Source organism: Amblyomma maculatum, chromosome 1 (genome assembly GCF_055883805.1).
Source record: "Amblyomma maculatum isolate TAMU_Amacu chromosome 1, ASM5588380v1, whole genome shotgun sequence".
NCBI lineage: Eukaryota > Metazoa > Arthropoda > Arachnida > Ixodida > Ixodidae > Amblyomma > Amblyomma maculatum.
The window spans coordinates 481,352,869-481,370,262 of NC_139344.1; the positions used below are offsets into that span (position 1 = coordinate 481,352,869).

Sequence of the window (17,394 nt, forward strand, 5' to 3'; positions counted from 1 at the left end):
TTCAAATAACAGCTATGGAAGTAAAACCGGCTGGTCAGTTTGCAGGGCTTGGTAACTGACATAAGGTACAGGAAGGTTATTTTTCATTGAGATAGTCGATTAGGAGCTGTCTGAATCTAGAAGGATTAGCCTCAATGACAATGTATTCGGGGAGGTTATTCCAGCTTTCTATCGCACTGGGAAAGAAGGATTTATTGAAGGAATTGGTGGAGCCGTGCAAACGATGTATGCTTAAAGAGTTAAATAAACGGCGAGATGATCGTACCGGAGCTCTTAGAAGGTTTTCTCGAAGTGCTGGAAAGTTAAAGTACAGTTTGTGAAAAAGACAAAGAACAGAAATTTTCCTGCGGAGAGCTAATGGTTTGAGACCGAGAGATGATTTCAAGACTGTGAGGCTGAACTGCGATTTGTACTGTGAGGTGATGAAGCGTGCTGCCCGATTCTGAATGGCTTCGAGTAAATCTCTAAAGTAGGTCTGGTGAGGATTCCATATTGTTGAGACGTATTCTAGTTTAGTCCGAATGTACGTTTCATATGCTTGTTGTCTGGTGGCTGCGGTGACATGGAAAGTTATCTCCTGATGAATCCGAGTGATTTGGAGGCACTAGCACATAGTTTGGTGATGTGGTCAGCCCAACTTAGGTTGGTTGTTATTTCGATGCCGAGGTACGTGTATGAATTTGTTTGAGAGAGCGCTATGGAGCTCAGGGAGTACCAGAAATGAAGAATGGAATGTTTACGTGAAATGGACATGAATTTACATTTTGAGACATTGAGCTGCATTAGCTAGTCGGAACACCACTTATGAATTCGGGTTAGGTCATCCTGTAATATTATCAACGAGTTAGTCGTTACAACCGGTGGGACACTGTTACCATGCTAACAAACGTCGTTTTCTGTCTCACTCACACGGCTCTGGCCTGGTTTGAGAATAACGAGGACGACTTGACGACTTGGGAACGGCTCGCCATCGACTTAACACAGCGTTTTGGCGACTCTGTTCCCAGCAAAAAAGCGGGCTGAGCAGACCCTTGCTCAAAGGACTCAATGGCCCGATGAAGCTTGTACTACTTATACAAAAGAGATCCTCAGATTGTGCAAATGTGTCATTTCCAACATACCCGAGGAAGACAGAGTCGGTCACATTTTGAACGGTATCGCGGCGGACGTGTACAACTTCTTAATCGCTAAAAGACAACCTCGACACTGTCTCCGCTGTCATTATACACATCCGCGCGTTTCAAGCTTTTGAAACACGTCGTATTGCGCCGAAATTTGGGCGGCTGGCCAACGTGACTACCGTGGCCAGCCTTGATGACCATGCTCAACTAGATCTTCCGTCAACTATCCGGTAAATCGTGCGGGAAGAACTTCTACGGCTCAACCCACTTCCTCTGCATGAATCTGCTGAACTCTCTGTCCAGAGGGTCTCTAGACGGCCAGCTTCACCACCACAAGCGATTGCAGTTCAGTCTTGCTCCCAAGCTCCTGAAATTGCAGCTTCTATTGACTACTCGCCAATACATTTTGCCAACCCGAATACGTCGATGCTTGAAGCCCCAAGGTATGACGTCACCTCAAGTGCACCTAGATCTTCAATTCGATCTAGCAGGATTCTTGAGCAGTATGAGTATTCAAGCAGACCTACGACGCGCCCTGCTGTTCGTGGCTCTTATCCACAATAGCACTTTCTACCTTCCCCACCGATATGCTACCCCTGCGGCGTCGAAGGTCACATCGCCAGGTACTGCCGCATAGGTTTCCGTCACGCTATAACTACCCGGCGCCTCCCACAGTACCCAAAAATCGACAATACAGCCCCGTTTTTCAGCAATCCAATACTCCCCGTGGGTATTACCGCAAACTCCAGAACGAGAATCTCCACGACCACTCCCCTGAATCTCATTGAAGTGTTACTCCTCCACCCACCTTCCGTGCGCGTCATTCTCCATCACCGCGGCGGCGCTCCAAGTCGCCCCGTCAGGGAAACTAACCAGCGCGACCAATGGGGGTTAGGCCGCTGGTAATGTGCTGTGTGCCAACATCCCTTCAACCATAATGCTCAAGAACATCATTCGTGTGTTCTTTGATGGTGTGGGTACATTAGCTTTGGTGGATACGGGCGCGACCGTGTCTGTGATTCGTGTGTTCATTGATGGTGTGTGTGCTTTAGCTTTGGTGGATATGGGCGCGACTGTGTCTGTGATGAGTAACCGGTTTAGGCGATTGCTGGGACGCAAAGTGATGTTTGAATATGACCCTGCTTCAACGTTTTGTGGTGTGAGTGGAGAGGCGTTGCGGCCTCTGGGTGTGTGTAGTGCGCAAGTGTGTGTGGGTGGGGCAATTTTTCAAGCCGAATTCGTCGTCTTATCCCACTCTACGCATGCAATCATTTTAGGAATGGACTTTTTGAAGTATTGTAGCGCTACCGTGGACTGCCAAAGTCAAGGGGTTCATTTTGACGGCTCGCACCTGCCGACTCTTTTTGAAAGCGGCCGTAATCAAGAAACAGTTTTTAGTATTACCGAAGACACAGTAGTTCCACCCTTGTCTGCCAAGTTTGTCCCCGTGTCCGTTCCCCTTCATGAGCAGGTTTCGATTCAGGCTGTGGTGCACCCAATTCACTCAGCATGCCTGAAGAGAAATGTTATTATTCCTCACTGTATGATTTTCGTGCATCACGGTAATGCCTCGTTATGGACAATCAATCCATCGTCCAAGCCCGCAGTTTTACCCACCGGATTGAAGTTTGCCTCTTGTGGATCCGATGCGCCCCACGTTGTTGTTGCTTTGGTCACATATGCTACGAGTGCCACCGTAACTCCGGCTGCTGATAAACTTCAAGCTGCCACATGATCAGCGCCGATCTCAGCTCACCTCAACGCCGTACTCTTGTGGATATTTTTCTACCCTTTTCGCCTATATTTGACTTTTCTCAAACAGATGGACCAACCTCTTTTCTTGCACCTCGGACACATCATTCCATCGACACTGGTTGGGCTCGTCCCATCCGTCAAAAGCCATATCGCGTGTCCCCATTTGAGCGCAAAGCTGTTCATGAGCAAGTGGAGGACGTGCTACGGAAGGTGACACAGGAGTCTTCTAGCCCTTGGGCAGCCCCTGTTATTCTCGTACGCAAGAAAGATTGTTCGTGGCGATTCTGCGTCGATTACTGGCGTCAAATTCTGTTACAAAAAAGGACGTCTATCCTCTTCCTCGCATAGACGATGCCCTCGACTGCCTCTCTGGTGCATCTTATTTTTATTTCTTGATCTCAGATCTGGCAACTGAAAAATTCGAACGGACCCTGTGGATAAGAAAAAATTAGCCTTCGTAGCGCCAGATGGTCTTTATGAGTTTAATGTCATGCCATTCGGGCAGCGCAATGCGCCTGCCACATTTGAACGATTTATGGACACAATTTTGCGCTGCCTAAAATGGGACATTTCTCTTAGCTATCTGGACGACGTCGTCATATTTGGGAATTCTTCCAAGAACACAATGACTGTCTAGTACGCGTCTTGAATTGTCTGCACAACGCCGCCCTAATTCTAAACTCGAAAAAGTGCCGGTTTGCAGAGCGCCAAGCGCTGGTGCTAGGACACCTTGTCAAATCCCCCCCCCCCCCCCCAGAAAACCCAGAAAACTGCCGCTTTTGAGTCTTTTAAACCTCCGCAGACAGTGGAGGAGTTGCGCAGTTTTCTAGGGTTGTGTTCGTATTTTAGACGATTTATACATCGCTTTGCTAACGTTGTTTACCCATCGACGTACCGTCTGCACAAAAACTTCACTTTTGACTGGACTCCAATTGCGACGCGTCATTCATTCCATCAACTGAAGTTTCTTTTAATATCGAAACCCATCCTACGTCACTTCGATCCTGCTTTAGTGACAGAAGTTCACACGGACGCTAGTGGAATCGGTCTCGGTACAGTCCTTGTCCAACGGCGCGATGGACGAGAGCATGTTATCGCGTACGCAAGTCGTACCCTCAGCAAACCGGAGCGAAACTACACAGTCACCGAATAGGAACGCCTGGCTGTAGTTTTCGCTGTGCAGCGTTTCCGTTCATATTTACACGGATGGTCCTTTACTATCGTAGCTGACCATTATTCACTCTGTTGGCTGCGGAACCTTCGAGACCCATGTGGTCGCCTCGCACGCTGGGCCCTCCGGTTACAGGAATATGACTTTGCCGTGATGTACAAAAGCGGGAGACGTCATACAGACGCAGATTGTCTTTCTGGGATGCCAATGACCACGACCGGATCTGACAGCGACGATTTCGAGAATTGCATATCTACCCTCGAGGAAGCGTTCCCCGACATGAATATTTTCAAAATAGAACAGCAAAGGGATAGTCTGCAGCCTCGTTTTGCCGCCTACAAAGCCAGCGCAGCTACAAGAAGTTTTTGTATGCTTGACGGCCTCCTATGGAAAAAGAGTTATTCGCCTGTCGGCCAGCGATACCTGCTCGTAGTTCGCAAGACGCTTTGCACGGACGTACTGTGTGTCATGCATGATGATCCAACTTCTGGGCATTTGGGATCAGTTCGAGCACTCCACCGTGCTCAAGAAAGATTTTACGGGCCCAGAATGCGCTCGACTATTGAACAATACGTTGCCAGTTGCCACCAATGTCAACCCCACAAACGTCCCACTGCAACTCCATCTGGCTTGCTGCATCCTGTGAAGACCCCGACAGCTCCGTTTGATCAAGTAGGCATTGGCCTCGTAGGTCCGTTTCCGAAGTTCTTGGATGGAAATCGCTGGATTGTAATCTGCGTGGACTACCTCATACGTTACTGTGAAACCGCCACTATTCCGTCTGCTACGGCGCATCAAGTGTCGCTTTTCCTGCTGCACTCAGTCACCTTACGATCTGGGCCACCACGAATTGTCATCACTGATCGGGGCCGACAATTCACTGCTGATGTTGTTGAAGGACTCACGCATTTATGCGCCGTAACTTCCCGACACTCGACGCCATGCCATCCCCAGACAAATGGCTTGACTGAGCGCGTAAACAGAACGCTTATAAACATGCTAGCTATGTATGTGGATGCAGGGCATAAGAACTGGGACACTATACTACCCTTCATGACGTATGCGTTTATTACCTCCACCCATGACACGACTGGGTACAGTCCATTCTTCCTGCTGTATGTCAGACCGCCCGGCTACTCCCTGGATACTATCCTGCCCTTCTAAAGCCGTGAAGATCCCTGCCTGGCTGAGACCCTCTGTCTAGCCGAAGAAGCTCGGAGAATCGCCCGCTTACGGTCTAGTGCCTCACAAGAACGTTCCAAAAGCACGGTACGATGCCAGACACCGGCGTGTAACGTACTCCACAGGTGAATTAGTCTGGCTGTGGCGTCCAATTCGGTACCGCGGTCCATATCAAAAACTCTTGGCCCACTATGGCGGCCCATATGTGGTTGTCAAACCCATCAGTGATTTAACTTATGCAATAGCCCGCCTGACAGCATCGGGTCGTCGGTTTACCAAAACCGAACTCTGTCATGTTACCAGCTTGAAGCCGTGTTAGCCTCGCACGACTCACGAACACGCCCAGAGGGCTTCGTCTGAGTAGGGGGGAAATGTCACGCTACTGACGACGATGAAGGATTGTGATGGTGTGGCAGAAGAGAAAGAAGAAGCGCTGGTTTCTGGGGGGCTAGAAGGCTTCATCTTGTCCCGATACATCAGCACTGTAAATAAACACTGCTTTCTTATTACACCGTAACAATGTGTAATGCAGTATTTATGTCACAAAAGAAAACAAAATTCTGAAAGGAGACGTTCGAGGAACAGGATGTTTTTTCAAGGCATTGCTATGTGGATGGTTTCTTGTTACCTTCCAATAGCGAAAAGTGTAACAATAAGAACTTTCAAATAGTAAAATTGTTCGAACGACTAGAATTTACTTGCAACGTTCAGCAGCAGATCAAGAATTTTATTAGGCATTCATATATACAAATACGAAAGGGAGAATTTGGGGTAATAAAAAAATTTAAAATAAAAAGGCTTGTTTACTATTGCCGCCCGATTCAAACCAGCTAAAATCTGCTAAAAGGATAGAGATGTTGTTTATTTTATTATCACCGAAAAAAGACCTGTCAATACGAGATTGTGAGCAGCAAGTGGAAGTACTTAATCAAAGTGGATTCCAGAATCTGCCAAAATAGAAGCCTGAGTTGGTATGTATACATTCTAAAACAGCGCAAAAGAACAGGGACGAGAGAACGTTTCGTTCTCTCGTCCCTGTTCTTTTGCGCTGTTTTAGAATGGATTCCAGAGCATCCTGCTTGTATCAGTAGAAGAAAAACCACTTCAAGTGATTATTACAAGAGGTAAGTCTCAAAATAGTAGAAATGGAAGTAATGCGATAATCATTTGCCTTAAATGCATAAGAAATCATAAGGGCTAAAAACGATTGGCACCAAACACAATAGCGTTTTAGTAGGATTCAGGAAACCACAAGGGATAAGCACGCGGCCGCGGTAGCTAAATTCTTATGGCGTTTTAATGCTAACTGCAAGGACGCATCAAATCCTGGCCATGTCGGCCGCTTTTCAATACAAGCGATAAGCAAGGTACCTATATGCGATGTTGATGTACGTTAAGGACCTCCAGGCAGTAGAAACTCTAGGAGCTCTCCACTACGATGTCCATCCTAGCCTGATTCACTTTGGGACGTTAAAACCCATAACCTGAATCAAACAAGAAAAAAGTAAATCGACTGCTATATAGCCCTTAAAACTAGGTACGCGGAAAACGACGCTCGCATTATTTAGCAGATTGCAGTCTCTTGTAACAAACAATATATTCGGCTACCCTCAAGGTGTACGCATCACCAAAAGAATGAGGGGCACTCCATAATTTCTGGGCTGACTGCGCACAGACGTAGCTCACTACATATTGCTATGAGAAATTTGCATCTACGAGTATAATCGGGCCAGCAGCCGAAAGGCTTCAGAACATACAAAGGCATGTAAAATTTTCGAGGAATATTCAAATGAATATATTTGTGAGACTTCCACCACTTGACGGATCATTAAGAATTATGGCGGATGCATTATGGATGGTAAGTCGAGAACAAAGCAGGCGTAAGAAGTTTCAAGGTTTCACCTTTATTATTAAGAATGTACAGAGACAGAGAGAGAGAGACCCTTTAATGAAGAACAGATATTTTAGTCGGCCTTTAAATTTTGCTGACATGCTACTCTATGTAGGAAGGGGAATTGGTGAGGAAAAGATTGAAAAATAATCGTGAAAATATTAAAGCAAATGAAGAGGGAGATAAAATTCGGCAATTAAATGCGTTATAAGGTGTATCGTGGAGTAATTCACCGATAAAAGTGCTTATAATCAAAGCGTCAAAAATGCCAAAAGGTAACATTCAAGGTGAACTTAAAATTTGTCTAGAAGTACAATGTCTTTTAAATGAGTAAATAAAAAGTTCATTGCGAGTACGGAAGAATGTACGGAAGGCTGCATCAAATACGGTAACTCCAGATCAACACAACAAGATATAAACATTGTTACTGTTTCATTTAACAGTTTTAAGTCTCTTCGTACCGTCTTTTTTGTACGTTTCCGCGTCACTAGGTTTGTAGTATCGTGTGATATCTAAAATTAAGAACCACTTGGAACCTGTCCTACCACTCTATCATCTTTCTTCCCGTGCCTAGCACTAAGGCAACATTTTGAATATAATAAGCGCATAATTGGGAACGTAACAGTCTGGTTCCCCCCGAAGAAAATCGAAAAAAGAAAGACTGGTCGCCTTCTTAGCGCTGTGTCAAAATCAAATGAATGAGACTGCCATTCGCTTCGTTTTTGCATACGTTTGGACCATAATAGCCAGTAAGTAGCATGCCAAGAATGACCGGTTCGCACATTGTGGGACCGCAACCACTTTAGCAGGCCTTACCCATCCACGAAGTGGCCGTTGGGAACGTCCACTCGCTCGGGTAAGTGGTGAAGGAAACCATCTCCAGGCCCGCTCCTTCAGCAGCGCTCCTCTCTTCAGCCTCCAACACTGTGTGCTCGACTGGCTCGTTGAATCGGAAGCGCCTGGAAAGCACCTCACTTGGGTCCTGCCAGTAAACAAAGACAGTATTTGCTGAATGCAGTCAGAGGCAACAAAATCTTTAATATTGAAAGCATATTCTGCGACGTTGCCGTAAAAAGGATTCTTCAGTTTTTACGAGCAATTAGAGGCAGCGCGCACCTTCAATGTTTCCCACTCGGTTTTAAAATTCCCGCCAGAAGTACAGGAGGCAGCCAAGAGCTGCATTTTTCTCTCACTTTTCAGCATTGCGAAAAAATTATGAAGTTATGCTGAATGAAACTTGAAATCAATGCAGCGACAAATCTATCCGAGACCAGTTATAATGCGGCTGCATTGCTTCATATCTCATTCTCCTTTACGTGATGACCCAGTATTGTGCACAGTAATTGTCGGATTGGCTTTCTACATTAACTGTGATAGGTCACTAACGATCAGCAAACACAGACGTAGAGTAACAAAGATGGCATACGAGACTTAGAGACAGTAAACTGCAAAGAGCATATTATTTTATCTATAGACTTCGTTTTCTGTTTATAACATTTGTGAAACAAATCACGTCATAATCTCTCCATTATCACCAGTCGGCCTATACTCACTGCAAGTCATATTCCTCTAACCTGTGTTGACGGTAACGTGTTAGAATTAACAGCATTACCGGCAACGCGTTACTTTTTTCGGTAACATAGTAGCGTACTCGTTACCATTTCGGAATGGTAACGGATAAAGTACTTACGTTGCCATTTTTCGGCAACATGACGCATCACGTTACTAGCTAATTTTAAACATTTTGACGGCCCCCTTTTTCAGCAAAAGAAGCGCGGAGGACCTAAACAGATATCGGAAGCAAACAAGACGCACACTCGACGGCCTTTGTTGCGGCTGGCATGCATGCCAGAAAACACCTGTTTTGAAGCGAAAGCTTCACTACGCCAGGCGGTGATGGTAGTGGTGGTAAAAACTTTAATTTAAAGTAGAGGTTTGGACCCCCTACGGGGACCCACATACTAGATGGTGTCCGTATAGTCCGGGAATTGGTCGAAGCCGCCGTCCTGGCTCTCTAGACCAAGGCCTTTGGGATTGAAGGCCTGAACAGCCAAGCAGGGCCGCCTCTCAGTCCCGTCGCGTATGGTTGAGGTAAAAGCTGAATTTTTCTGGCAGAACCATACCATCTGGTAGGTATCATCTACCTCGCCACAGTGCTGGCACGTGCCGGTAACCATGGGGTCCAAGAGTTTTATAATAGCCAAGCATAACATTGTATAAAAAAGTCGCAGGATGACGCGTTCGTTCGCCTTCCCGAGCCCATTAACGGGTGTAGGGCATAGGCGATGATTATTTTGTAATAATCTATAATCTCTTTAAATCTGGTGAGGAAATGGCCTTCATGCTCTTCCATGGAGTCTGCGGGATGTACCCGGGAGGTAGGTGACCGGGCAACCGCATTCTTGCACTCATTTCCCCCTACACCCTGGTGACAAGGAGTCCAGATAATATGTTTTGTCTGGAGCATCTACTTACCTCATGCTCACTCACAGTATTCGTTCTGCCAGAGGTGTCACTCAGCCGGCCTCGTAGTTCTGGCATGCCCCTCGTGAATCCGTAATAATATGTTTAGACGAGCAGTTGGAAGCAGCCAAAGCTATGGCCACTTCCTCCGCCTGTGTCGGGCTGCTCTGAATGTGAGCCCATCCATCTGTCGGAGCTGGTGAACTACAGAAGCCAAGTACGACCCCCTGCTGTTTGGGCCGGCAATGTCCACATAATACACGCTGTCTTTTCCGCCGTAATGGCGTTCGAGGACACGCGTCCACGCCGTCCTTCGGCCTTCATGTTCTCCTCTATCCATTTTCATAGGAAGAGGATGGACTAGTGTGGCGCACCGCCATAGTTCGGGTACCCGCACTCTCTCCTGTATGTGCACAGTCTGTTTTATCATCATCATCATCATTAGCCTGACCAAACCCACTGCAGGGCGAAGGCCTCTCCCATATTTCTCCACTTAACCCGGTTCTGTGCTAGCTGCATCCACTTGACCCCTGCGAACTTCTTAACCTCATCCGCCCACCTAACTTCCTGCCGCCCCCTGCTACGCTTTTATTCCCTTGGAATCCAGTTTGTTACCCCAAGCGACCATCGGTTATCCTCTCTTCGCCCTACATGTCCTGCCCATGCCTATTCTTCTTAATTTCCACTAGAATGTCGGTAACTTGAGTTATTTCTCTGACCTACTATTCACGCTTCCTATCTCTTAATGTTACCCCTACCATTTTTCGTTCCATAGCCCTCTGGGTCGTCCTCAACTTAAGTATAACTCTCTTTGTTAGCCTCCACGTTTCAGCGCCATAGGTGAGTACAGGTAAGATGCAACTGTTGTATACTTTCCTCTTGAGCCATACCGGTAAGCTGCTAGTCATATTCTGCGAGTGCTTGCTAAATGCGCTCCATCCCAATTTTATTCTTTTTGTTATTGGCACTTCATGGTCCAGATCTGCGGTTACTACCTGTCCTAAGTATACATATTCGCCTACTACTTCCAGTACTTCGCTACCTAATGTAAACTGCTGTTATTTCCCGAGGCTGTTGAAAATTACCTTAGTCTTCTGCATATTGATTTTCAAGCCTACCTTTATACTTTTCCCGTCTAGGTCATCAATCATTATTTGCAGTTCATCCCCCGAGTTGCTTAGCAAGGCAATGTCATCAGCAATTCGCAGATTACTGAGGTATTCTCCATTTACCCTTAGCCCTAACTGCTCCCATTCCAAGTCTCTGAATACCTCCTCTAAGCAAGCTGTGAATAGTTCTGGGGAGATTGTGTCTCCTTGCCTAACATTTTTCTTTATGCAGAACTATGGTTGCTGTGCAACCACTTTCACGCGCGGCTCGTCTACCCCCTGATTTCGCAATGCCTGCATCACCGCCGATGTTTCAACTGAGTCAAATGCTTTTCGTAATCGATGAATGCTATGTATAAGGGCTGGTTATATTCCGAGAAAGTAACAAAATTCCCATAAAGAAAGGTGTTAGGCAAGGAGACACAATCTCCCCAGTACTATTCACAGCTTGCTTACAGGAAGTATTCAGAGACTTGGAATGGGGGCAGTTAGGGATAAGGGTAGATGGAGAATACATCAGTACTCTGCGATTTGCTGATGACATTGCCTTGATAAGCAGCGCGGGAGATGAACTACAAAAAATGCTAGACAGGAAAAGTAGAAAGGTAGGCTTGAAAATCAATATGCAGAAGACTAAGGTAATGTTCAACAGCCTCGGGAAGGAACAGCAGTTTACATTAGGTAGCGAAGTACTGGAAGTAGTAGGCGAATATGTCTACTTAGGACAGGTAGTAACCGCAGATCCGGACCATGAAAAGGAAATAACAAGAAGAATAAGATTGGGATGGAGCGCATTTGGCAAGCACTCGCAGATTATGTCTAGCAGCTTACCGGTATCGCTAAAGAGGAAAGTATATAACACTTGCATCTTACCTGTACTCACCTATGGCGCTGAAACGTGGAGGCTAACCAAGAGAGTTCTACTTAAGTTGAGGACAACCCACAGGGCTATGGAACGAAAAATGGTAGGGGTAACATTAAGAGATAGGAAGCGTGCAGAGTGGGTCAGAGAAATAACTCAAGTTACCGACATTCTAGTGGACATTAAGAAGAAGAAATGGACATGGGCAGGACATGTAGTGCGAAGAGAGGATAACCGATGGTCGCTTAGGGTAACCAACTGGATTCCAAGGGAAGGAAAGCGTAGCAGGGGGCGGCAGAAAGTTAGGTGGGCGGATGAGATTAAGAAGTTTGCAGGGGTCAAGTGGATGCAGCTAGCACAGAACCGGGTTAAGTGGAGAAATATGGGAGAGGCCTTCGCCCTGCAGTGGGTATAGTCAGGCTGATGATGATGATATTCCGAGCATTTTTCTATCATCTGATTGATGGTATGGATATGATCGATAGTAAAGCACCGTTTCCGAAAACCTGCTTGATCCTTTGCTTGATTGCAGTCTAAGGTTGTCCTGATTCTATTAGCGATTACCTCAGTAAATACCTTATACGTAACAGACAGTAGGCTGATTGGTCTGTGATTTTTGAGGTCCTTAGAGTCCCCTTTCTTATGAATGAGGACAATGTTTGCATTCTTCCATGGTTCCGGTACCGTGGATGACACCAGGCAATGCGTACACAGGGTGGCCAGTTTTTCTAGCACCATATCCCCCCCCCCCCCCCGTCTTTTAGCAAATCTGTAGTTATCTGATCCTCTCCAGCCGATTTCCCCCTTTTCATAGTTTCGAATGCTTTCTTGACCTCGTCCTTTGTCACTGGTGCAACGTCTGACTGTTTTTCCCGGCCGCTAATATCGTTACGGTCCTGACTACTTTGGCTACTGTAGAGATCCGTATAGAACTCCTCGGCTACTTTGACTTTCCTGTCCATATTCGTGATGAAGTTGCCCGCCTTGTCCCTTATCGCATACATCTGATTTTTTGCCTATGCCTAATTTCTTCTTTACCGCTTTAAGGCTTCCCCTTTCTTTACAGCATGCTCAATTTTCTCCATGTTATACTTTGTTATATCGGCCACGTTGCGCTTATTGATTAGCTTTGATATCACGGCCAATTCGATCTGGTCTGTTGTATTGGAAGCTTTTATACTCTGGCGTTTCTTAATCAAATATTTTGTCTCCTTAGACAGCTTACCGGTATACCCTCTAACTAACCTACCGCCTACTTCTACCGCACACTTAGTAATGATATCTCTGAAATTATTGTTCCTTGCCTCTAGGGTAATGTCGCCATCCTTCGTTAGAGCTGAATATCTAGTCTGTAGCGAGATCCTGAATTCTTCTGCCCTCCCCCTCAGTGCTAATTCGTTGATGGGTTTCTTTCTTACTAATCTGTTGCATTCCTTCTTCAGACTTAGGCTAATTCGGGACCTCACCATCCTGTGGTCACTGCATCGCACTTCCCCGATTACCTCTACATCTTGCGCAATGGCGGGGGTTGAGCACATTATGTAGCCTCTAAAGCAGTGTCTGAGCAGAGCTTGTTTGGGTTAATTGTGTGTGCTGGTTTGGGAGGTGTTGATAGGTTCCTGAAATGTGTTGATTACCGGCCTCTAGTGTCATAAGGCGAGTGTTCGATGTAGTTATTGGGGGTCTAGTGTACTGTTTATCAGTTTTAGTATGATGACTTCTATGTTATAGTTTTCGTGTTTGCACAGGTGAATGTAGGGTACTGAGTGCAGTATTCTACTGATGACGAAAGCATGTGCCAGTCGTAAGGCATCTTTGCTTCGTAAGCCCCCTTTTTGTTCAAGACGCGGGGCAACATACGGCCCACTTGGTCTCCAATCTTGAGGCGTTTGTTCAGTGTGTGACCAGCCGCAGTTGCTGATGGATGTATAATCCTAGAATTCGTACTTCCGGTGCCTCTTTGATAGGTCCGGTAGATAAAGATGAAAAAATATTTGTGTTATCTTTAGGTGATGGCTTAATGTGGAGGAACTGCGATTTGGTGGGGGCACATTGGAGGCCACCGTATCATAGAGAAAGAGATTGGTAAAGAGCAGACACTCGGTGAAAACGGGCCCCAGCAAATGTCGCGCAACTTGTTGCGCTGCAACCGATTGATGGATGGCGCACCAGCGCTGACATGCGCGGACGGGCGCGCGACGGCACTCGATGCAGCGGTAGCCCGCCGGAGCAGACGGCATAAAGTTGTCGAAGAGAGCGAGCGGTTCTCTGCTCGTGCCTCGCCGCGACTGTGAGGCACAGACCGCATATTTTTATCTCTCATTAGCTCCTACGTGGAGCGACTGCGGTTTGGAACAACGTCAAGGTTAGCAACGTTTTTTGCTGAACTACGCTGCACCAATTAAGTTTCGCAGCTCGCGAACGGCTGTTCAGGCGCAGTTCTTGACGCTCCGGCAGTTTCCAACCGCGGCGGGGTTTAATATGTTGTATTCTTGCGAAACTGAGCTGCATTTCGAACAGTTTATCTTAGCACGCTAGATAAAGTGGCATATGAAGGCACCAAGGCACGCCGTTGCGGCAACATGGCGTATTAGCCGGTCGGTGCGGCCAGGCCTGAGGCGGTTTGCCGAACGGCTAGTTTTCCTAAGTGTCGCGTTTAACAGGGCGACGGTAAGGTGAGAAATGTTGCATTCTTGGCTTTCTTGTCAAACTGCGCAGTATTTCAGGCCGTTTAGCTCAGTACGGCGGCGACTGCGCTTCAAAGTCGCGCGTGAAGGGCAAGCTAACAGGCATGCCAAGGCGTGCTGGCCGCGGTGACATGACATGGCGTGAGGCGGTTTTGCGAACGGCTAGTTTTGCGTGGTGTCGCGTTTAACAGGGCAACCGCAAGGTGAGAAATGTTTCATTCTTGTCAAACTGCGAGGCATTTCGGGCAGTTCAGCTTAGCACGGCGGTCTGCGCTTCACAATGTCGCGTATGAAGGGCAAGCCAACATCGCGTGCTCAGCAGTCGCGATGAGGCCAGGCCGCGGTTTTGCGAGCGGCTAGTTTTGCGTGGTGTTGCGTTGCATTTAACGGGACAACGGTAAAGTGAGAAATGCTTTATTATGCTGCAAGCTTCATTGCTTCAGCTGTTCAGTGCTTTTGAGGAATATTGTTAGGTTAGTGGCTGTTATTCCACTCACCGTAGAAATGCATTTTCAGATAGGTTCGGTTAGCCTGCATTTCCTGACCTCTATGTTGTAAGAGTAGGTTTTGTATCAATTTTACGAATGACAGCTTTTCTGTTCTCGACCATAACTGCTGCTCACCAAGTCTTCAGTACGCACCCACATGTTGCGTGCGCGGTGCAGTGGCCTTACATTTCATTGCAACCTTCTGCATCATGTTCCTTTTCCAACAGCACGAACTCGCGGACTGCAGCCGAAGCAGATATTTCCGCGGCGCGAGGAGACTCGCCGGTTATTGGCTGGCGTGCACCAATCAGAGGATGCCTTTCGCGCCGTCTCCGCGATCTCTCTCTTCTCTTTTTCTTTTTTTTTGGCATCGGTGCTGCGGCGGCTGCGGCATAGAGAAAGAAATTCGGTAAAGAGCGGACACTCTGCGAAATCTGGCCCCAAGAAATGACGCATGACTGATAACGTTAGTATAAGCCCCCGGCACCATGAAATGAATGGCGCCACCAGCATTTGTCGCGCCGAGCGCGCGGGTGCTGCCGGCGCAGACAGAAGCAAATTGCGCAATGGCAGGGCTGTCTACGCGTGTTGCGTGCGTGTTCGTGAGGACTAACTGCGGCTTCCTTGCTCTTCGAAGCGGAACTACTGCAGTTTGTCAGGACGGCAAGGTGAGGAGCGTTATTCTGGCTTAAAACATTTCATTTCGAGCAGTTTATGCTGACCGCGCCTGCCGGTTTCTTGAATTGCGCAGCTCGTGATCAGGTGCCGGTGCGCACGTCATGGGTCGACCAGTTCGTGACACCCCGCAGCTTTCAGCAAAGGCAAGGTGAGAAATTGTTTCTGTTTGCAAACTACGCCGCCTTTCAAGCAGTTAAGCTCGGCACTCTGGCTGGCGCGGTTGTGAAGGGAAGGCCAATATGGTCTCGGTAATGGCGCAACAAGTGCTCGCCGGTTACTGCGCAGTTAGAAGAGAGCGAACCCGCGCCTGACGCTCTTTGCTTGCTTTGCCTAGTGGTTACTTTTGCGTGGTTTTTCGTTGAGTTTTACGTGTTGGGGTGTTTTTTATGGCCCTCACCAGTGCTCAATCTCTTATAGGTGATGTGTTGGCCGCGTGAAATCTGAACATCGAGAGTAGGTTAATGTGTTAAAAACGGGCGTTCTCGCGTGGTATGTACGGGACCTTTATTGTTAAGAGGGCAGGAAAAAAAGGTACCGCACAAAATCTGGAGAGCTTGATTTGTATATTTTACGTGGGTATCCACGCATGGTTCGATAAATCATTGACCAATATTCGTAACTTTATTTCTTTACAGATTTCTCGCGTTTCATCTGTTTACACAGTGTCAGTAAAACGTGTACCACGATGACATCTATTCCAACTGTACATTTTTCAGCTGGTAACAGGATTCGGCAGTCTCTGCTGTGTGCCCTGGTGAGACAATTGCAGCACACATGCAAGAGGTCCGGAGCAATGTCCCGCATTGCAGGAGTCGATAGGTTTGAGCTTTCACTTTCGGCTAGCCATTTCACTCGATTTATTGTGCACATCAGGTATTTCTAAAACAATATAATTATTTAACATGAAAAATGTGTTAAAAGGCACGAAATAAAAGTCCGAATTGTTTCCTGAAATATTAATGTCAGCACATATTTTCCTATTCCAACAAATTGACCATCCGAGAATATTTCAATGTAAGCTTGATTGCTTTCTGTTTACATTCCTAAAGAGACCTAGGCTATAAAGACGCGCATAATAGATGAACCATTCTTATATTGACACTGTTGAGCATTCTGGCTATGAATTTAACAAGTGCTAGTTACATTACCATTGTTAAATGAATACAAGGCACTTTGTAGCATGAGTCAATGTTTTCCAGCTTATGTCGGGTTTACAGAATATTCGTGATTAGGAACCCTTCCAACTTTCTGAAAAAGGTAATGCTGTAGATGAAAGAAGTGATCGTCTGCTGGAATTTTGCTGCGAAGGTCGTATCCAAAAACACATGCTTGTATGGGGAAGAGTGTGCATTTAAGCTGAAAGCAATGTGTCTGTGGCGGAATACCCATGACTACTTGAAGTATATTTGCTTGAAATCTGTGTTTAAAATAAAATACAGGTTGTTGTGAGGGATCGACGAATATATTTTGAGCATAGTGTATGTCTATTTTCTTGTGTATCATTTTCCATACTTTTTATATCTGCATGTAATGCTACATGTCTACCTATGATTTTCCCTTGCCTTGAGTGTAAACGTGGGCTGATGTATCCAACGTTTTGTCTTGTCTCCCTGGCTGCTTTCGTGCATCAAACTGACAAAATTGTATCTGTTTTGTTTTTGTATGAAGCAAAATAAATGTTTATTTCACAGAGCTCCTGGCATCTTTCCTGCAAATACTGCTGTTTGGCCAAGGCTTTCACGCAACTGCGTTAATGACGCAGCATGTTTCAGCATTCAAACTGCGCGCCTTGAACCGAAAGCGGATGTGCGTTAAGCATCAGCCGCTTGGTGCGACAGTCAATTGGGCCGCTGGACCCTATGGAAGTGTCCGCTCTTTACCCTATCCCTTTCTCTGTGGCTGCGAGCGTAGTGATGTGCGTACAGTCGGTCGATCGACAAGGAAAGATTCATTGCCGCGGTGTAGCGGCGCCACTCGCTGGGGCTCG

The 17,394-nt window shown here is 46.6% G+C and overlaps 1 protein-coding gene and 1 long non-coding RNA gene across 2 annotated transcripts in view; one reads left to right on the top strand and one right to left on the bottom strand.

The window, feature by feature from the left end:
* LOC146210082 (4-vinylphenol methyltransferase 2-like) overlaps positions 1-17,394 on the bottom strand; it is a 133,603-nt gene that overhangs the window by 108,532 nt on the left and 7,677 nt on the right. Inside the window, exon 2 of the mRNA XM_084587481.1 lies at positions 7,937-8,102. Within this exon, the coding sequence (XP_084443607.1) occupies positions 7,937-8,102 (166 nt within the window). The remainder of the gene's footprint in view (positions 1-7,936; positions 8,103-17,394) is intronic.
* LOC146210084 (uncharacterized) lies at positions 15,161-17,093 on the top strand. Its single transcript, XR_014703509.1, has 3 exons — positions 15,161-15,397; positions 15,481-15,555; positions 16,124-17,093. It is a non-coding gene; the product is annotated as an uncharacterized LOC146210084 (long non-coding RNA).